Below are 23447 nucleotides of genomic sequence, written 5' to 3' on the forward strand. Positions count from 1 at the left end.
CCTAAGAGCATGGATCGGTCACTGAATAGGACAAGATATGAGTCGAGAAAAAAAGATTTACACTCAGGACTTAGATAATGTCAAGGCCGTAACTATATGTTTGTACTAAATATCTAATTGGCCAATAAAAAGAGTTTAAGCGAATGAAGGCGCATGTATTATTCGGCTTTTGCTCAGCCGCTTAATCCTCGTCGATTTAATATCATTGTGAGTGATTAATAAACTCTATAATTGAATAGCAAACAGTTTCATAAATGAGTGGCGGAGTATATGGTGGAGGTTTGTAATTACGATACTAATATGAAGGCTTCTTTGTATCTGTTCCAGTTCGTATGTAATGATTCCAGCTTATCCGGCCACTTTTTCGATCGAACTGCTCAGAACATGCTGTTCCCTAAAATTCTACAGTCGAACTAATAAATAGGCTTATCGCAAGTAATTGTTTGACGTTTTCGCCAATGTCTTAGTTGAATGTGCAAAAGTTATATTGGTTGTTGAAATTATTACTGATTGAACGAATAATAGGTAAACATCGTTTTCAGATGTTGATTTTGGGCACGATACTCATAATTAATTAGAAGTGTTCAAATATATTCTTTTTTTTAGCTAGGTGACCCTATCTAAGGGCAATTGTTAATAAAGCTCATTAAAATAAATTCAATATTTTGATACGATCTACGGTAGTATCCCCTTTAACCTGTTCTACAATCAATTTTTAAGAACCTCATGTCATTTTCTATTTTGGCTTTACAAGCTAATAATAGGTATAATTTTTTACTTACTGCGAGTTTTTTGTTAGAAATAATGAGCTGAGGCTGCTTTTGGTTGGTTTAGCTACATTCGTGTGTTTTCCCATTCTTAACTCTTAAGTTATTTTATAATAATGTGTTTACTGTCAACAAACAATCTATAAATGTTACCTGGTGTACAATATGGAAGACTAGTTTTTTTTGTTCGTAAATTTAAGGTATTCTTTCTAATGCGATTGAATGATTTGTCAAGGTCTAGCATCAGTTTTCTACATATTCTTGCGCTATTGATTCAGTCGTTTTCTGTATCCAATAATGTGATAAAAATTTTATACCTACTTGTTGGAATTGCAGAGTTGTTTTTTTTGCTAGAATATAATACAACTGGAGTTGTATGAACCATGTGAGATACCATTAAGATAATTTTATTTGTAAGTCGACAACTTGAGAAAAACAATAGTTGGGTATGACAAATAGCGCATAATTAGTCGGTCGTATGCTCACAATGACTGTGCCAACACAATAGAAATTATAATGATGGAAAAGTATTATTTAGTGGATGCTAAAAGAGAATTATGAATATCGTCTAGTGTGGCCTAGTTAACAATGGTTTGACTGTTTGACAGTGTCCATTTTATATCCTTATTTAACCAAGAGTGCGTAAGACCTAAACGAAAATAAAAACTAGGAAAAACTTAATGGTAAAGGAGGTTTCAAAATAATAACTTCTAGTTGTCAGTAAAAGTTGGTAGATATGCTACATCACTACAGATTGAATTAAGCTGGAATCTTAACAAGGCAAGTGTCAGTCTCTTGAAAGTATAGATATCTTGGCTCTCTTTCTTTTTTCTGGAGTTGTTCTTACAAAAGCGTCGCGGCTTTGTAAATGTGATGGAATCTAATATATTCTGCATCTCTCAAAGGTTCAAAATTCTAAGACTGATAATTAGTTGATATTAATAATGAACTTGCAAAAAACCTGAGTTGAGTTTGGTTAACCTGAGCTCTCTCTTCATAAATACCTTTCCTGCCTTCTCTAAACAATATTGCCTATTTATAGACATTGTTTGGCTGAAACTGCTTAATCATAAACTGCATAAACATTTACCACTTTCCTGTAAACCTCACTGAGTTTACACCCTTCAGTCACCAAATATTTGATAACTTATCTCTGTTGTGAGGCATGTATCTTGGTCAGTCATTTTTAAAAACTTCAAAAAAGATCACATGACCATATTATCTCTAAGAAAAATGGTGGGAGTGATCAATAGAAATTGTACAAACTTTAAAAAAATGAGACTACTTGAAATAGAATTTTTTATAAATGAATTCACTGTTATGAATGAGTCTTGTATATCATACTGTAGGTTTGTATAAGTTTTTACACACAAGAATAACTATGATGCAAGTAAATTTGAACATGAGGAAGGAGTTAACTCTTCAGATTAAATTTAAATGTTTATCTAATGTTCTACAGATGAAGTGGGGGCACTGGTTATGGACTTTGGATCCTTCTCTGTGAGAGCCGGCTATGCAGGGGAGGATTCACCGAAGGTGGAGTTTCCCAGCACCATAGGCAAGTTTCTTACTATAGATTTTATTTCTGGCTCGTTTCTCAGAAGAGCATATATGGCCTCTGATTGTTACCGATTCTTCTGGAGATTTTGCTTGTGCTTGCCTAGTTTAAAAAAAACTTAGATGTATATGATTTTAGATATATATGGGTTTAGATATAGGTATTATATATTTGGTAGATCTTATGACATATCTGATAGTTGAGTGAATGTTGAAATGTTAACTGTTAACTTTGTGCAGCGAATGCATAAATTTTAAAGTAGCCAGGACAGCGACAAAGTTTTGAAAAACCGTTATCAGTTTGAAAATTTATTTTAGCTCAGTTTTTTTGAAAGAACAATTTTACTTGTTCTGTGTGCTTGCAGTAACGCGAGTCAATAGCAAATATGTAGGCTATCATTGTTATTTTTAGCTGACCAACTCTTCAAGCTGAAAAGCTGCATTTATAGATATAATTATATAATATGATAAACAATAAAATAAACCATAATCAGTTAATAAAGTAAATCTTTCTATTAATATAGACATGTTTTCATTATTATTGAACCCACTGTAATTGTCTTAGGTACACATCGTTAAGATTTTCAACTCTTATCATATTCTGCTGCCTATACATATCAGCTATGTTATATTACCATAGCGATATTTGGAGAGTTGATGAAGTTTGTTGCTATGTAATTTTCAATTTGGTCTTTTCTAAAGCTTACTTGAATAAAATACAATTGAAACTTGCAAAAACTTCGTTTTCAAACTGCTTTACACTTACGGAAGCAGCCCGATATGTTGACGCAAGACTATATATCTAGCCGTATGAACTATTGTGTCCGCAGTAATGATACGGCAAGGCACCAACGTTTGAGTATATCACGAAATGGGTAGACAGGTCACAGTAAATTTAAATTTGTTTTCTGAAGTGAAGCGCTATTACAGTTAAAAATTGATATATTGCTGCAACACAATCATAGTTCTAGTTCACGTCGCATAGCAGGATATTGCATGGTAGAACATCTTATTTTGAGATCTATTAACTGTTCGGGAAATATTGTTTTATTGCTATAAATAAAGTTATAGCTGTATGCTCCAAGTATCTAGTCTGATCTGACAGGGGTTATAGAGGAGGAGGCTGAAAAGATGGAGACAGAAGATTCATCGACGCTGATCGCTTCGCCAAAGAAATACCTGATCGACACAAATAATATTCGGCTTCCACGAGATGGCATGGCGATGACAACCTTTATGAAAGAATGCATGGGTGGGTACATACATGGTCTTTAGGCTTTAATTTTACACTTGCATTTTACTACTGAGCTTTCTAATTACCACTAGGAACTTGATTTTGTTGAATACAGAATATTTTGGTTTTTCCAAAACTTGTCTAACTCATCATCGTCATCATCAACTTTTTCAGAATTGGGTGGTATAAAATGATCTCCTCGAAAGTAGAAGTTGTTTTTATTTTGGCATTTCAAGCGGATACGGGTAAAGTGTCGTGAAAAACGTCACAAATTGTTTGTTAGGAAAAGGTTTGTATGTTGCAGTTGAAGACTGGGATGTGTTTGAGAAGGTAGTAGACTACACATACAAGAAACACTTGCGGTCTGTGTCTGAAGAACATCCTGTACTTATGTCAGAGGCATCAGTAAGTCCGCGCTTTGTTTATCAGTGTCACTCTATGTCCTTTGATAATCTACGTCTATAGGTACTCTATGTCTCAAAACATAAGTTTAGTTTGTGTATCTGAATATCACCAGTTTGTGTATCTGAACTGAATATCACCAGCATTGTTGTTGCGCATTAAGTTATGCGATTCGCTTACATTTTATTGCCTTCTTTCTCATTACAGTGGAACACAAAATCAAAGCGAGAGAGATTGACGGAGATAATGTTTGAAAAATTTGGAATATCAGCCTTCTTCCTATGTAAAACTGCAGTTCTTACAGCCTTCTCGAATGGCCGTACAACTGGCTTAGTTTTGGACAGTGGAGCCACATATACTACAGCTGTACCTGTCTTTGATGGCTATGTTCTTCAGCAAGGTGACCAGCTAGCTACCTAATTCTATGTATGCGTATACAGCTTATACATGTAGCAAAAAACATTGATGAGCACACCAAATATCCATGCTCTCCCAATTAGTCGAAAACTTTACCATCACTTATAGTTGATCCTTCAAAACATTTACATGACACTAAGTACGGCCTCACAGTGTAGTACTGAATACAGCTCTACAGTGTAGTACTGAATACAGCTCTACAGTGTAGTACTGAATACAGCTCTACAGTGTTGTACTGAGTACAGCTCTACAGTGTAGTACTGAATACAGCTCTACAGTGTAGTACTGAATACAGCTCTACAGTGTTGTACTGAGTACAGCCCTACAGTGTTGTACTGAGTACAGCTCTACACTGTTGTACTGAGTACAGCTCTACAATGTTGTAGTGCTGGTGTTGAGCACTTCTATTCGCTGGAACCTAGGAAGTAGTACTAATATTGCTCTCCAGTTATAGCTGAGGAATCAGCCACTATAGTGGCAATACGCTCCATGATTTTTCCACAGTACCAACAGCATACATTTTTGTCTGGACTTTATATAACTTTCTGCAAAACAAAGTACACTAGGCGCTCCTATAACGTAAATATTTTGTTCCAGGAACGTTTACGTTATAAGAATTTTATGTAAATACGAACAGTGAAATACATGAACATTGCCTAATCCAATGCAAGATCTTTTCAAACTCACCCCTTTAGCCATACAAAAAGAAAGAAACTAGACTTAACTAAGTTAACTTTCTAATTTGTTGGCTGTATCGTAACTAATATTATTAGTTTGCATCAGCAACTTTTTTCCTTTTTTTGATCAATCCTACAGGTTTTAAAGACTCTGCGGTAATTTACAACAAGTTGATGGGATACGTACATCTTCGATGCTTATTTACAGCTTTTTGTTTTTTTTAGACAGCAGTGCCTATTCTGCAAGGTAAAACTAATAACAACTATTTTATGTCTACAAAAAAAAAATTCCCGTGAAAAGAGTAGTGTCTACCTGTTCATCGTTGATCTGTGTCCAGGGGTCACGGTCGAGATAAAAGATAACTTTCGATGATACACAGATACTCATGACATTCAGATTGGTAGAACAACCCTGTAGCACTTGCGCCGATCGGTCGTCTCTGAGTATTTATGAATAATTGCCCAGCTACCTATTCTCCATATTGTCAATACAACTGACGATCTATTGCGATGAACTAAAATATCATGGAGGTTCTATGTATAATAGATACAACACTATACGTACATAATTTTTGCTCTCATATTTGCAGCCAGATATGTTACCATTCAACTCGAATTTAAGAACTCGCCCCGACTTGACACTTAATGGAATTTTTTTCGTAATGCGAAGCAAAAACTTTGCACCAATCTTTTACGTTATCTGGAGTTTAAGTTATAGGAAGTATATGTTTAGGAGCTTGTACTGTATAAGACATATTTTTAAACCTTGAAATTTGGTTTTATATTGTTAAAAATCAATTTTTGTTCACAATGTTTTTAGTGATGAAAGATAAATCGCGTTAGTCTATTTTCAAGTTTATCTGTTATACATACATAATATCTGTTTACTGTTCTCTTTCAGGTTATCATAGTTGTCCGCTTTTGTTTCAGGTAGTTGCAGTTGTCTGCTCTTTCATATTGTTGTAGTTTGCGGTTTATAGATTGTCATCGTTGTCTGCTCGCTTTCAGGCATTGTAAAATCACCACTAGCTGGCAACTTCATAACAATGGAATGTGAGAAATATTTTAAAGCAAATGATATTGATATTGTGGCACCCTACAGGATCGCCTCCAAGGTATGTCCTTCTCTTTCTGACTAGAACACTTACCAAAGACACGTACCGCTTCCCTCTTTTAGCAATAAGCTCAAAATCACTACATCTCTCCTTTGAATGATGTGCGACAGAAATCTTTGCAATTTTCAAATCAAAATTTGTTCTCCTTTTGGTTTGTGTTTCGGTTTGCGCAAATTTTTAATAAATTTTATCAGAAAGTATTGGTATTTGTCGATCATGTGCGATTGTTTTTTATGTTTGAGGTGACCTGACTGCCCGGATGTTTCAAGATTGAAATCGACAAAACTTGTTAAAAGCTCGCTCTTAAAATGCTCAGATCAAGCGAAAGTGTGATTATGATGTTTATAGTTGCAACGAGACCGACAGAGTAGAGATTCGTAACACTGCAACTCGAACGCAGTAGCCGGTATCAACCGTCACAACATTAATAATTATTGACGTCATTTGCACATATCTTTCTTCTGATCATTTTAACCGCGATCAAGTTTTGTCGATTTTAATCTTGTACCATCTAGTCAGAGTACATCAAACATCAGAAACAATCGGAAATGATAGAAAAATACCAATACTTCCTGATAAAATCAAATAACATTTTGGGTAAGTTCATCTTAAGGGCATATTTCTTTTCATTTTTTCTTTTTTTCCCTCATTATGCTTTCCCGTAGCTACTTGTGGAAGTTGAGACAAGCCTAAAAAGATATGATAATGTTGATAAGATCAGGTAAAATGAGAGCTTCTATATCTAGTGCTTTTCTTTGTTAAACTTTGCTTTGTTATAAACTATGCGGTAATGTGCAGCCTGGCTGTTGCTTTGGAAAAAAGTGGACTGTTTTCTCATGCTTCATATCTTGAACATATTTTATCATTTCCTAATTGCTTTAGGATATCTTTGCAAACTATTTTTATTTAAGGTGTTCAACCCACAGGCATTATTTTGTGTCATTGGTTTGTATGACGTAATACGACTTACAAGGGAGCATTAAATTTTTTGACAGACGATAGATTTGTTAAAAAAAGCCGTCTTTTCATTGATTTAATCTTGCTAATTGAAAGGTAAGACACTGCCTCACCCTTAGTCCAGCCCAGCTTATGGCTGCTGTTTGTCTCGAGTTTCTGTTATAATAGATTTAAAACTTAGAAACCTTAAAACTTCAATAGGTATCTGAACCTCAGCAGGTCAAGGCTGTTGGATTATCTTGACATCGGAGAGCTTATCTTTTTCGGGTATAGTTTATAGTTTTTCCTGCAGAAGGATTATTGCCGAGCATACATCAATGATATTGGCATCATTTAAGTTTAGTTTTAGGCATTGTAGTAGTTTGTATTCTCTAGTGTAAACATAAACAAAATATGTTCGGAGCCACACACATGCTTTAGTCTCAGTGCACAAGTTACTTTTAATTGTATAGCAATAACCAGTATTCAGTGACAAGTTGATTTCTATTTTTATTACTGTATCATATTTATCGTGGCGGACAGATTAGGTAGTTTACTACGGAGAACCACACTCTACTTATTAACCTATCAATTGTATAGTTGTGGAAGTCAACCTCTAAAGTCTTGGTTATATGGCGACTGATTTGAAGCTTACCAAGTTTGCAGCTAAAGTTTGTGTGGCCATTGTGTAAAACTGAGCTAAAAACATATATGCCGTTCTTCTCTTAATTCTTATTGAAGCAATCGTTACACAATTTTGATCAAATATAATCAATATTGTAATCGTTAAAACTCTATTGTTTAATCAAATGTGGGCATTAGTTGTGGTTGGTTGAACCCAATTGAGCATGATTGAAGTGTTTGGTTGCATAGGAGTTTCTGTTACTTCCGCTACTTCCCCAACCGACGTGTTTGGCATTGGAAACTTCAGTTGCTGTGCTGCCATCCATTTATAGGTTGTACTCCTCTGTCTTCATGTCAACCTTACTCGAGTCAACTATAATGATTGGATATCTGTTGGCATTAAAAGACTTTTCTGGTTACAATCTGCTTGGTTGTTTGTTGTCCAATCCTTGAGTTGCGGTATCAGATGTAACAGGAAGGTGTCTTAACTGAATGATTTTAGATATTCCGCCTGTATCTATTTTTTGTTTGCTTGCGTCTCCAGTTTTTGCGTATGGATAACCAGCCGTTAATTTGCATTTATGAAATTTTGATGGATCTATTCTGGTTGACTGACGTGTGTGAGAGGACTCATCAAAAAATAACGGACAGGAACAGTTGTACTTGCCAATTCAGCTCAGTGCCGCACGACATCAAATGATTTATCGTCAAACAAGGTGATCACTAGATTCCTTTTTTATTTGCTATAGTACTAGACCTTTGCTTACAACCACCTCGACATCACGAATTCTCCAACATGATATAAAATTAGGATTAATATTTGACTTAAGACCTGAAGTTAACATTCAGAACATTCAAAATTCCTCAAAACATAGCAAAAATCTAATATGAAACATCCAAATATAAACATAATAAAAAATTTATGTATAAGCTAAATTCGTTTAAAATTCAGTTAGTTTGAACTAGAATAAGTTTTGTCACATATTTCTATCGCAATCTATCTTCGTTTCATACCTGCGTATAGCCATGGCTACATTTCCATGTTATGTTTTTGTGGTAAAGCAACAATTATAACCTTGGTATCAAGGATTAGTGTCAACCCTTCACATATGAAGGTAATCTGTTATGAAGTTTGCTTTATAAGTTGAAACTATCAATTATTGGGCCAAAAATCATTTTTTAAAATTAATACACTGTATTTCATTTAATAGTTGTAAAGCTATTAGTTATGTTACCTCAGTTATGTATAACATTAGAAGATGCACGATATAAGACTATGTATAGAACTAAATAACGTTGCACCGTCTAAACCAATAAAGTAACCATCATTAACAAGAGGCAAATTCAGGTGTAACCTTGCTATAAATGAGACAAACAGTGCATAGCTGAAGGTGATGATAAAGATATGAAGCTGTGGTGTTTACTTAAAGGATGTCATCTGTGGTGAAAAAACCTTCATGTAATGCTACATCACACACAGACTTCTCATAAAATTATTTTACTGATAAAAGTTTTATATAATTAATACTGTGCATCTATGATTGTACTCAGATTAGGCATTGCTATTTACTCATGCTGGTAAATAGGTAAGTGCCTAATCTAGAGTGCATTCATAAATATAATGGTGTCAACTGCACTGCATAGAATGGTTACGTAGTGAGATAATGTCATGATAAGCTATGGTTTGTATCTATAAACATTCTGTGATGCAGCATGAAGAACAATGAAGCAGCAGGGCACAAAATCATAATTAATGCTGTGCAAGACAATTCTCCATTCAACTATGAAACTGATCAAGGACCCTATTGTACACATAAGCACTGATCATGGACCTTATGTGTACATAAACACTGATCGGGGACCCTATGTGTACATAAACATTGATCATGGACCTTATGTGTACATAAGCACTGATTGTGGACCTTATGTGTACATAAGCACTGATTGTGGACCTTATGTGTACATAAACACTGATCGGGGACCCTATGTGTACATAAACATTGATCATGGACCTTATATGTACATAAGCACTAATCATGGACCTTATGTGTACATAAACACTGATCGGGGACCCTATGCGTACATAAATATTGATCATGGACCTTATGTGTACATAAGCACTGATTGTGGACCTTATGTGTACACAAGCACTGATCGTGGACCTTATGTATACATAAGCACTGATTGTAGACCATATGTACATATAAACCCTGATCGGGGACCCTATATACGTAAGCACTGATCGTGGGCCCTATGTACACATAAGCACTGATCCAGGATCCTCTGTACACATAAGCTTTCATTTTCCTATTATCCTCATCACCAAATAATACATCTCCAACTTTTGGTTTTTAAAACGGCACCAAATTTTTTATGTCAAGGTCATGTACCTTTTGTAGGCGGCACGCCATCAAAATGGAGTCAAATCATTTTACTGCACCCACTTGAAAGGTTTAACGGTGTTCAGGATTGTTACTCAGATAGGTTACTGCAATTGAACCACAATATTTTTTTGCATTTTGATTTACTGTTTGTACATCAATATAAACCAATTTGTACCAAGCAGAGGTTTTGCTATATATATATATATCCATGGAGATATTGACAGTTGACAAAAAGTTGGTTCCTCTTATTACTAAACGTCATGAAGTGTTCCATATTAAGGCTGCGTCCTTCTCTCATGTATCATGCTCCCGAAACAGAGGGGAGTCTTAATCAAATTTCACAAACAATTCTTTAATTTCTTGCACTTCAATCTACAAAACACTTTATAGGAAAATATCCTAAAAAGAAGCCCACAGTTTTCTGATAACCACACATAGTAATATCTCTAATATAGGAATCCATGGTATAAATACATTTGTGTCATATCTACTGAATGTGGTTGCTATTATTACATATAAGAATTGCTACATTACTAATCTTGCACTATTGGCAAGTTTTGATGCTCTCGGCCTGGTTTGTAACAAGATGGGAACTCTTACATTTTTGCCAGTTGGTGTTACAGCGGTTTCATCTTGAATAATATCTACACATTTTGGATAGTTGCAGGGCTCAGCAACAGTTGAAGTGCCTCATTCATACAACCTTCTAATGTATATTAGATTTTTTTAGTGGAGTATATTATGTACTTCTGTGAAGTTTTAAGCGAATCCACTGTTTAGTAAAAAAAAGGTAACCCCTGGCAAGACTTGATCCCAAATTCCTCTGCTAAAGGGCAGTTGTTTTAGTCTTTACCCTGCATTGGCTCATTAGTAGTGTAAAAATATAGACAGTCAAACCTTGAACAAGGGCCACCTCTATATGCATTGTAATATTTGAGCAATTCCAGCCTACAACTTCTCTAATTTTTCAAAGTATTCATCTTTCAAGTAAAAGTGAAACGCTGCTAAAAATTTAAAATAAAGCGTATAATTAACACAAAATATATATATAAATTGAGGTATTTGAACTATGTCGTTAGTAAGTGGAAGTAACTGTAGGTTGCCCTCAAAGCTGTGTATTGCTGTCACTCAGTCTGGCAGCAAACTTGGTCACTAGCTAGTTTATACTTAGAGTGTACAATTTATGTTCGTGTGTCTCTGAGGTTTAGACACAGTGAAGACTTCTTTTTGATGGATTATTACTTTTACTTTATTTGCTATTTTAGATTTTATTTATAGTTTTGGTTTTTACATCATAGTTTTGTTAGCATATTTGATTTGCTGCCTTCTGTAATTAATTCAAGTATTAATTATTGTTTTTGGCTCTGAAATGACTTGAACAGAGTACTATGCATTCTGATATGAATGTTTGCGTCAGCACACTTTGATTTCTAAATATAAAAAAAACAAATATAGGAAATGGTTGACTTCATAGGTCGACGTTTCACTGTGTGTAAGCACAGTGATCGCCGAATAAAAGAACATCTCGATCTACGCTAGATTCTATTTTGCTGTATACGTATATATCAAAATAATTAACCACTCATTAATCAGAAACCTTTTGTACGAAGTCTACCAAAGCCGCACCACACAACTTTTGGCCATATGCTAATGGTGTGCCGAGCCGCACCATGCAGCTCGCAGTACGCAAATAATTGAACACCAAAATTGATACATTCGCCAGGAAGCTGTGGAAGAAGGGAAGCCAGCCAAGTGGACAGAGAAGGCCAAACTTCCATGTTTAACAGAGTCATACAAGAAATATATGATCTATGATGTACTGCAGGACTTTTCTGCCAGTGTGTTGCAAGTCTCTGACCAGCCATACGAGCAAGAGTAAGCACTACTTTTACTAATCTTCAGAATTGTCTGATTTTCTTGCCAATTCATTTTGCTATCAGCAATCGATTTGTGTGGCTGCTGGCCATGGGGGATATTGATATTAGCTGTACGTCTCTACAAGAGTCATCAAATACAGTATATACTAGCATTAGCTGTATGACTGTACAAGTATCAGTGTATACTGTATATACTAGCATTAGCTGTATGACTGTGTAAGTATCAGTGTATACTGTATATACTAGCATTAGCTGTATGACTGTACAAGTATCAGGGTATATTATATGTACATATATTAGCTGTATGATTGTACAAGTATCAGGGTATATTATATATACATATATTAGCTGTATGACTGTACAAGTATCAGTGTATACTGTATATGCTGATATTAACTGTATGACTGTACAATTGTCAGGGTATACTGTATATGCTGATATTAGCTGTATGACTGTACAATTGTCAGGGTATACTGTATATGCTGATATTAGCTGTATATTTGTACAATTGTCAGGGTATACTGTGTATGCTGATATTAGCTGTATGACTGTATAATTGTCAGGGTATACTGTATATGCTGATATTAGCTGTATGACTGTACAAGTGTCAGTGTATTCTGTATATACTGATATTGCTGTATATATGTGCAAGTATCAATGTATACTGTATATACTAGCATTAGCTATATGACTGTACAAGTATCAGTGTATACTGTATATACATATATTAGCTGTATGACTGTGCAAGTATCAGTGTATACTGTATATACATATATTAGCTGTATGACTGTACACGTTATTAGCATACATAGCAACATATATATTGGCAGCACTGCGGACCAGCTGCCCACCTACCATTATGAGCTACCTAATGGCTATAACTTTGATGTGGGAGCAGAGCGGCTTAGCATATGCGAGGGGCTGTTTGACCCCTCCACAATTAAGGTAGGACTCATTTCTCACTCTTTCTTCAGTATTATTCACTATCACTATGTTTCCATGATGCGCAGTACTTCGATGCAGCCCCTCCAAAGTTGAGGGGATTGTACATTTACATGCTGCGCAGTGGTTTTCAGCAGATTAGCCAGAGAAGAGGAATTGTATAAATCGAATCGCCAAATGGAGACATGGAATCGATCATGGATACCGAACATCAGAAACAGTCTATTTATGCTTCTGTCGTCATTATACTTTTATTTACAATACATATTCACAAGGTTTTACAAACCTTAACACAATTTTTGCAATTAATATATTTTTAATAAGTATTTTTTCAAGTAACATATTATTTAAATGTTACTTTAGGACTTGCCACCTATTTTTCAAAAATTGTTGGTATCGATAACAAAGTCCAGGAAAGTAATCGCCTCATCATCCTCGTGGGTGCAGACCATAATTAAATTTAAGCGAAAGAAGATCGAAAGAATAGAAAAAACCAAATAAGCGGGATAACTTTTGTACTAGTTAATGGCCCTCGATGAATCTGCCTCCACAGCAAGAGAGCAATGCGCAGCCACTGTGCAGTTGCCGTTTCCTTGTTGCGAATTTGCACTGACTTCGCACTGATCAGTGCCCAATGATTTCAGTGCGAAAACGTCGTTTCCATAATTCGAAGAGAGCGCAACTCCAAAGTACTGCGCATCATGGAAACATGGTGTATATTTCCATGACTCACATCATGCGAATTCGAAGTTGTGCGCAAGCTGCGCATTAAGTGTTTCCATGAACACCTGCTGGGATGGCATTTAACCCACAGCTTGACCCTTTCATTGCCAACCATGCACAAATTCAGCTATCGGCCTAGTGCCAGCCATTTTACCGAAAATTGCCGATATTGCTTCATGATATGTATACAGTATTTTTTCAATTTCATTCTCTATCTAGAACATTTTTGTTACATATTTTATTTGGCCAAAATTTTAACCAAAAGTGCTATGCAAAAATTCAATGGATCTATACTTTGTGCGATGATAAAGCCATGTGAAGCTACGATCAATGCGGAGCTAAAGCGATCCTCCACAATGTTCCTTACTTGTACAATACTCTTACTTTCACCACTATCGGAGACAGTGCTGCTACTTTAATTATCTGTATAATCACAAAAATCTGAACTGGCTATAACGTCATCAACATAACTAATCACCTGTTTTCTGACTCGCGCGGTACTTAACAAAACTTACTCAAAAATATTCATTTTTAGATAAGGAATTCTCAAACCAAAAGTTTAAAGTTGCTTCATTGTTTTAGACTAATTTTATAAAGAAATCTTCGGACAACCCTGTCAATTTCATAAAAGTCTTAAAGACTGTGGGTTATGTTGTCAACGAATAATAAAATTAAGTTGAAGCAATCCCAGCAATTACAACGCAATTGCTGGGAAAGTCGCAAAAATGCGTATACGGCAGTCGACCCTAGAAAAACGCATAAATGTGTCTACGGCAGCGAAAGGGTTAATGACTCTATAAATAGCTACGCAGTCTTGTCACGCTAAGCTTAGCAGCAATCGTTCGGAACATTGGGCATTGGAGACTGCGCAAATCGAAATAAAAATGACTGAAGGCTGAAAATGTTTATAATGTAATAGCCATCAATATTCTAATGCGCATTATTCGCAAGTGCCGTTTCCATGATTCGCGAGCAAGATGAATTCGATAAAGTTTTGCGGATCACAAAACTCGCTTAGCTTGCGGATTTAAGCCATTTCCATGACGCGGATAGTTTGCGGATTGGCTCAAATTTGCAAATTATGCGCATCACGTAAACACAGTGATTGTTTAAATGAGCACTTGGTTAATGACTTGCGTAATTCTTGCCACCTCGGTCTGTTCAGCCTTTGGACAGTTTCTGGTTTGTTTCATATCTTGAGTGAAACTGCTCGTTTCATAAACAGCTATGGTAGATAAATGTTCCCTCATTCTCCTCTATTTCTTACAGGGAATTCCAGCTGGTAACTCTATGCTGGGAGCGAGTCACTTGGTAACTACTAGCGTCGGAATGTGTGATATTGATATCAGACCTGTAAGTTACTCACATATCTATGTTTGTACATGAACTGGTCATGTGATGCTTATTAGCTTATGCATGCCTTGTTTGTAGACTTGCTTTGTAAAATTGCATGGTTATACACGCTCATGAGCATAATGACAGTGCTTTTGTTTGACAGACACTTCCCAAAGTCGGATTGTTGCTATTATGCAAGGAATGATTGTAGTCATAAGTTATGGAACATGTATTATACAATTGCTATCATACAAGGAATGATTGTAGTCATAAGATATGGAACATGTATTATACCATTGCTATCATACAAGGAATGATTGTAGTCATAAGTTCTGGAACATGTATTATGCCATTGCTATCATACAAGGAATGATTGTAGTCATAAGTTCTGGAACATGTATTATGCCATTGCTATCATACAAGGAATGATTGTAGTCATAAGTTATGGAACATGTATTATACCATTGCAATTATAGGGCTACTGTTGAATTTCAAGCTAGTTGCTAATGGTATAGAGTGATTCATGCTGGGAAGGTTGTGAGCTGTTTGGCTTGTTTGATATTGTAACAATGTAGATAATTCCACTACTCGTATGTCAATGTATGATGTACTTGTTTCAGCTATCGAATATACTGCTATATACTGCTAAACCAGTTTGAGTAATGACTCACACTGCCGTTCTTTTTCACATGGAATGGCCACTAGTGTTATGTTGGCTCTGCTAAGCGCCCCATGCCAGACACACTTTAAGAATATTCTAGAAAGATTTCCCTTTGCCGAGAATTGTCAGTCAGCAGTTCATAAACAGCGATTTGCACTGCTTGTAGACTCCAAACACGGTTGAGTTTTCACTAGACGTGTACTACTGTCTAACATTGTTGCACTGAATTGATTTCTAGCCAAAAGAATAGTCATCATTTCAGTCTGCACGGATTGTTAATGGGTTCGAGTCAAGCATCAAACCCATGATTATTAGTTGCCTGTTCAAAACAACTTGTCATTTTTAGTCAACTCACTCTATCAACATAAATGACATTGCCGTTAGTCTGGTTTTCTGATATCTGAAAGGAATGAGAATATAAGAATGGTAATCAGAGACACTTCTTCCCTCAGATCAATATTCTCAGCAGACAGGTGGCCAACTCAAAACTAGCTCTTCATATTTCTTACAGGGCTTGTTTAGCAGCGTTATAGTGTCGGGAGGCAACTCACTAATACAAGGTTTCACAGAAAGGCTCAACAGAGATCTGACAATAAAGACTCCCCCTAACATGAGGCTGAAGCTGGTTGTACCACCCACACTGCCTGGCAACACCGAGAGGAGGTTTAGCTGTTGGATAGGAGGGTCTATTCTGGCCTCTCTCGTAAGTTTCGCGGTTCATCGAACTCTCACAACCCAAGACTTCCTCTGTCTTAAATCAAATACCAATTTTGGTGCTGAGCTTTTCTTGAAATTTGTGTTTGAACATTATTGTACAGTAATATTCAAAGGGCACATGATTATATGTTTACGTTGACTTTGCTGTACAGTGCACTGTCGGGATACGGACTTTAATCCATTCCAGGGTTGAAATCGTAGGGTGGAAAAATCGTATGGATGGGCATAGAAACCATAGTAATTATATAATGCAGACATCCGCGGTAAAAATCATCAAATTTTTATCTAATTACTGTACATATTAAAAATTAGTAACAAAATAGTATGTTAACCTTAGTAACTATAGCTACCTACAGTAACTTTATTATATTTAGTTGTTATGATCTGCAGTAAAATGTAACATTACAATGTGTTATGTGCAGTACGTACTGTCAGGAATTCTTACCGTCAAAACAGACATACATATAACTTAAACTTTGAATTTACCTTAAATGAATTTAACGTTCTAAACATGCTTAAAGCTAAGTTTTACCAATGATATACAGCCCACACAAGGATAGGCGACGGGCATCATGTGGTCGAGGCTTAATGATCGAGCTCTGTTGGGATGAACCCGAAAACGGCACCTGAGCAAAAAATATGCAGAATAAAGCCCCTTGTAAATTTACAAATATTATGAACAATAGTGGTTATTTTACTGATCTGTTGGTTTCATTTTGTTGTCAAATAAATATAGTTGCCCAATTTTGTCACCGTTATGATCAGCCAGTTGCCATTCACAAGCATTCACGATATTGATAGTCGCAATCGTAAAATAGCCCAAATTCGGTTTTATATTTAGATTTTGAGTATGAAAACTACATTCCACAGCTTTGCCTGCTGTTCCATTTTATTGGCCAGGTAAAACATGCGACAATGATGAAAGACTTAGTCATTTTATATTAGGGGTGGCAAAATATTAATCAAAAACTAGGAAAAAAGGCCGTTGTTCGGGTGATTTTGGGTAAATTATATTTAACGTTAAGCATGTACTACGACACCTACCAATTTCAACATTGGTAAATGTAGATAATTTGAAATGTTTTATTTTCCATGGATCCATTTTGTTAGTTAGGTATTACCCCTACATTGTAGAAATTCAAGGTTTGCTATTGTGAATTGCGGGGCCTACTGACTGAATGAGCTAATGACACGATAACAGCGAGTCGTGTTTTCCAAAACCTAACAAGGCAACGCAATCGCCCCGCGAGAATAGTGGTAGCTCCGAAACCCAGACTAGCACAATCATAACAGAGCTCGATCATTAAACTCGCCCATATGATAGCTGTCGCCTATCCTTGGGGGCTGTACATAATTGGTTTTACCATGTGTTTTCAATTATTTTACTGAACTTCAACTTTTAATCACTAATGTTTGATTGCCTATCGGTTTCCGGCTTCGTTTTCCCTATAATTTTCAGCTGACGTCATGAAAACTTTTTTCAACCTAATTCACCAAGGAAGCCCAAGCAATGCTGTTCTTGAACTTCTTCAGTTTAATAGGTAATAAAGTGGATTTTTGTTAGCAGGTTAAGGGAAGTTGTCCGACTACTGATCTTCTGTTGCAAAGGATTGCAACTCCAACTTTGCTACTGATTTCAATGGGAAAATATAACCTTTTTGCACAGAAAAAATGCTGAACTCAGAGAAAATGGTCATTGTGTATCCTTCAGGCGTTGTGAAAATGTTGGCGGCGAACAGCATTTCGACCTTTTTGTTATTACGATGTACGTAATAAGTACACCGACTGCCAAATTTGAATTCGGGTGAAAATTTTGTTGAATTCAAATAGTAAAATAAGATTCATATGGTGAGGTAGAAAAATAATCATGTTCCACTTCTTAAGGCAAAAAAATCACATAACAGGGTAATTGTATCCCAAGGGTACATTGTGAATATATATTAACTCTATTTTAGGGCTCATTCCAGCAGATGTGGATCTCAAAACAAGAGTATGATGAGCAGGGCAAATCTACCGTTGATAAAAAGTGTCCTTGACCTGATGAGATCATATCAACTAGCCCAAATATACAACGACAATGGCGTTTCATCATTTTACATGTATATAAGCTGTATATTTACTATGTATAATAATAATAATCAACTATTCTAAAATTTGTCAACTTGTATTTGACGTGTAAAAATGCACAAAAAAGCGAAACAGTAAGTACAGCGTTTAATTAATTTCTCAGATCATATTATCGAGGTTGGGCTAAAACAAAGACTCTAATTATCTGATATTATAAATAATATGCATTCTCACAAAAGAAAAACGCAAAAGCAACAGAGTAGTAATACGGTATGTTAAACATACATTATACATGTAGCTTGGTAGCTATCTAAAACCATTGCCATTGTGAGCTGACAGTAATTGCATAGGCACATGAAGAGTTCAACAGTAGTTTACATAGACATTGAGTATAGGAAGGCAAATGCAGCTGAGGTACCATCAATTCATGTAAAATACTCAATGAAAAAAAAGAGGAAGATGAGATTCATTAAATATCTCACAAACGGAAGAATTAAGAGAACACAGCTAACCATAGTATATGTTGGTCCACACTGGAATGTTTTATCAATAAGACATAGTTGCTCAGAGCAGTGAATCAGTTTAAGATATGTCTGACTATGATGACCGTTATCAACTATCAAACTAAACTCCCTATTCATTTTATTGAGATCTTTGACCCATAATATGAAACGAGTAGAATAATACCAAATCCACAGAGGAAGCCAGCATTCTGTATAATGAACACTGTGATAGCTTTGTCCTTATGTTCCTCGGCTGCTCTATTCATTTCCGGCATCTACAACATGAGTAAAAGAAACTTGCATAGCAAACAATGCATAGGAAAAGGCTTCGCCATAAGCCCATAATCAGGTAGACTACTCTGCTACATTAACCACTAAAGACTACAACTGCCTCAAGGAGGCTTCAGATCATCTCAAACGATGACCAGTTACAATCAGAATGGAAATTTGCTAAAAAGGTGGCAACGATAAGTCCAGCGAGGGCGGACAGGACAGTTGAATAGATTTATTTCTTTAAAAGTGAACATTAACAAAAAATTTTGTACTAATGATCGATCGCAGCAACGATAACTTCATTGCATTGTAGGCTTACATCAAGGCTCGAAAAAACAAGTGTCTTGTATTTAGGAATGCATTATCGGTTGCAAATTATATTAAAATCATGTCAAACATACAATACAATATAAATCCTTCAAGTTATCAAAGAAGTCAATCCTAAACTTGAAAGTATATATGTTGGGAGGCAAATGCTGTAGTTTTACAACTTTGCAATTGACTGATTAGCTTCATGCTGTAACATATCAAAAGTATTGGGTTCATTTCCTCGAGTTGTGATTAACTTGTGATTGTGTATTTATGAAAATTGAATTTTACAGAAAAACTTGATTTTATAAAAATAACCTTTGAACAGAAATAGCTATCAATAGGATAAAGTGCTGTGCGGCTATAATTAGCCTGGCTTGACAAACTGTTGTTTTTGCAGAGTTGTCCCCCCGTCAAGCGGGCGAGCAACACAACAGCTTGTCACAAAACGTATCGCACCTGATGCATCAGCTGCACTGAAAGGGATGTGCAATGTTATGGCAGTCGCTCCATTGGTAATCATAACAGATTTCGCGTAAAAATTTATGAAGAAAAAAATAAGATTACAACGTTTAACCAAAGACCAGTGTCTGTTGTAAACTTTAGTAAAACTTGAGAATAAAATAAATTGAAAATAAAATCCATAAGAACAAATAAAACTGACTGATACAAAAATAGAAATAAAACTGACTGAGCGCACAAATAGCGGCATGTTTAGTCGCTGTTGTTGCCTAAGTTCTCAAGTTCTACTAAAGTTTACCGCAGAGACTGGTCGCTGGTTAAACGTTGCAATCTTATTTTTTTCTACATACATTTTTGCGGGAAATTCGTTATGATTACCAATGGAGCGACCGACATGGCCGTATAGACGGAAGAGAACAACTCCCTTTCAGTGCAGCTGATGCATCAGGTGCAGTACGTCTTGTGACAAGCTGTTGTCTTGTTCGCCCGCTCGACGGGGATAACTCCGCAAAAACAACAGTTTGTCAAGACAGGCTAGGCTGTAATCTGCACAACTTCTCAAACCTGTAAATCTGTATGAACAGCGTAACCGTACAAATATCAGTAAATATGTATATGACGACTGAGCGTTTAATAGATGTGGTACAACAATAGTAATTTAAAACTAAATTTGCATTTATTTAAACTGCTTATCGTAATAACGCAAGGAATAAAAGAAAAGTATTACTTCACAAATTGGCTGGTACAAAATCAGCTGAAATTCTGAAAAGCCTATTACTACTGGCTACTTAAACAAGTTGAATACGCCGCAACACAGCCGGTGCTATGAAGGCAGTGAAGTTTCATATCGGAAATTAAGTATTGGTAAACAGTCTAACACCAATAAACAAAAATCATCCATCATGAGATTCACCTCATATCAATTTATTGTAAAAGTACCACAACCATCTTCTAAAAAACCCGTGAAATTGATCAGAAAAAAGGAGACAAGTTGTCGATGCAAACAAATCTAGTTTTTTTGTATGGTCAAAGGGGGTGAGTTTAAAAAGATCTTGGAACGGATTAGGCAATTAACATATATTTCACTGTTTGTATAACATAAAATCCCTATAATGTAAACGTTCCTGGAACAGATTATTTACGTTGTAGAAGCGACTACTGTATATTATAAAAAAAGGATGCATTCAGAGAACTAGTCAAAACTACAATCAAATCTTGGCATATCACATTATCTTATTCCTGTTTTTACTGCGGATGTCAACTCTCATAAGTTAGCAAATACTCTTCATAATAATATGTTGTATTCCGTTGAATTCGTCCCACAGCTCCAAAAGGTAAAAAGATTTACTTTAGGTAATTACTTACGCGAAGCATTAAAACAAATGCATAATTTACAACTGTAAAACAACTTGATTTACGACAATTTATATGTAAGAAACTAAATAAATATAGTGATAATCAATAGAAATATTATTTTATCATCACTTTACAATTTGCATTCAAGACGGGTGAATTGAAGAATACCTTTGATTCTGTAAAATCATATAAATCTGTTATTCTGTTATTATAAATCGGTTAAATTAACATAATAGATTTATACGACAATGTCGTTATCTCTGATGCGCTTTACATTTTATCTTTAATGATCAAGACCAGTCTATCGACTCACAGACTTTTAGTTCTTCGCATCTCATTCACTTCCTTCCACAGGATAACTATAATGTTGCTGCGGAGATGTTGTTACTTGTTTTAAAGAAGTTCACTCGTGCTATTCTAATATTCAATGCTCTAGTTCTAAAATATCATTACCTTCATTTTCTCACCACAATTATTACTTGCACTGGTTTTCAAGAGATCCACAATTTGAAATTAGAAAAAGAAAAATATCAAATACTGTTTAATATAGTGCGCAGTAGAACTAAACTATTGGAGGAGACCTGGGTACATATAATGTAATGAATTACATATGATAACCCGATGCTTTGAGAAACTGTAAGATGCATGCTGAAAACTTTGTATGTCGAGGCAAATGTTAGCTTAAACTTGATGACATGTTTCAGAATATTCATATGTTGAGATAATTGAGGTTTTACAGTATACAACAAACAACTACATAATTATGTTAGCTGCTAAGAGTACAATTATGAATTGTCTTATCTTATTTCGGAACAGACAACTTTTCATATGGCAATTTACAGCATTTCATCTAATTTTCTTTTTCATTTGACCTAACCAATACTCGAGCAGCCATTTGGTTTAGCCTAACACGTACCATATCAGCCAGAGCGATGTACAGGAACATGCCGCCAGCTACTCCTAAAATCCATGGAGTGGCATATGTCACCTCAGACAGAGTGATGCCGATGACAAGTCCAACGTAGCACGTGCACGCTGACAGGAAGTTGAATAGAAGGGCCTTCTTCTTGCTCATGCCACTATTCAGCAATATGGCAAAGTCACCTATAAACAAGATCAGAGTCAGACTGATACAATTATACAAGACAATGCTTATCTGTACCAAAATAACTTACTATTCATCCTATTTTTGATGTCATCAAGCCGTTTGCACATGCGCTCGATCACGAAAAAGTCGCCATATTTGTAGAAAATGATCGCTTTTCTTTTATTTAATAGAACTTTTTGGTGTTGTTTTGATTTTATAATAAAAAAATTGCAAACAAAAGCATCGTTTTCAAAAATTTATTGCAAAATCTTCATGTTTTTAACGATAAAATTGTCTATAAAGATGGCCAACAACGATAAAATGACGTCACGAAAAAACGAAGGACAGAAACTGGTTCACTATCAAACCAAAATCTTGCAGCAAAAGCATCATGTGACCCATATACAGTGAGCAAAGGCTATAAACTAAGAACTCAAGCTAATTTCATCTACTTGTATGCCTAAATTTGCTGCACAATAATTCTGAACACTTTCAAGCCATCAAGAAATTACTTGGTAATACAGTAGCCTTCTATTATAACATATCTCAGCTTGTCTACTAGCATTCCACAATGAACCAACGATCAGGCAACAGGCTGTAAAATTAATATAATTAAAAGGCAGATTTGCTGAGCATGAATAGGCTATACACACACCTAGCTCGTGTGGCAACTCTTCACAGAGGACACCGATGCATATGCTGATACCAAGCAGGAGGTCCTTTGAGAATGCAGCACCTACAAGAGTAGACAACTCTTAATATGGTAGTTATAACAGGTAGCCTGACTCGACTGTGTTGTAGGACCAGTTTAAACACAAATCGAATGGCACAAAGCTTCAATTTTGAGCTTTTAAGAGCTTGTAATCACATTTCTACATATTTTGCACCTACAACACAGCAAAGTAAGACATGGTGAACATTTCGATACCAAGTAACTAAAATGTAAACTTTGTTACAAGTCAACCTTTAAACCATAACTGTCACGAACAACTTTTATCGTATTTTCTAGGTAAATCAGACAC

At 35.7% G+C, this 23447-nt stretch overlaps 2 protein-coding genes across 2 annotated transcripts in view; one reads left to right on the forward strand and one right to left on the reverse strand.

Annotated features, from left to right (window-relative positions):
* Positions 1–138: 138 nt before the first annotated feature.
* Positions 139–18535, forward strand: LOC137391549 (actin-like protein 6A). Its single transcript, XM_068078056.1, has 11 exons — positions 139–279; positions 2227–2325; positions 3430–3576; positions 3863–3963; positions 4168–4360; positions 6063–6169; positions 11837–11988; positions 12821–12935; positions 14925–15008; positions 16163–16354; positions 18324–18535. The coding sequence occupies exons 1-11, from the start codon at positions 255–257 to the stop codon at positions 18402–18404; spliced, it is 1296 nt and encodes a 431-aa protein (XP_067934157.1). The 5' UTR covers positions 139–254; the 3' UTR covers positions 18405–18535.
* A 532-nt stretch (positions 18536–19067) lies between these two features.
* LOC137391548 (metal cation symporter ZIP8-like) overlaps positions 19068–23447 on the reverse strand; it is a 30950-nt gene continuing 26570 nt past the window's right edge. The window contains exons 9-11 of the mRNA XM_068078055.1: positions 23081–23161; positions 22255–22442; positions 19068–19213 (exon numbers count right to left, since the gene is read on the reverse strand). Coding sequence (XP_067934156.1) covers positions 19073–19213; positions 22255–22442; positions 23081–23161 — 410 coding nt within the window. The 3' untranslated portion in view covers positions 19068–19072. The remainder of the gene's footprint in view (positions 19214–22254; positions 22443–23080; positions 23162–23447) is intronic.

Source organism: Watersipora subatra, chromosome 3, assembly GCF_963576615.1.
Source record: "Watersipora subatra chromosome 3, tzWatSuba1.1, whole genome shotgun sequence".
Classification (NCBI taxonomy): domain Eukaryota; kingdom Metazoa; phylum Bryozoa; class Gymnolaemata; order Cheilostomatida; family Watersiporidae; genus Watersipora; species Watersipora subatra.

Coding starts and splice junctions, on each gene's coding strand:
- LOC137391549 (XM_068078056.1), top strand. CDS start 255: ATGAGTGGCGGAGTATATGGTGGAG. Junction 280..2,226: donor TGGCGGAGTATATGGTGGAG/GTTTGTAATTAC, acceptor AATGTTCTACAG/ATGAAGTGGGGGCACTGGTT. Junction 3,964..4,167: donor TACTTATGTCAGAGGCATCA/GTAAGTCCGCGC, acceptor TTCTCATTACAG/TGGAACACAAAATCAAAGCG.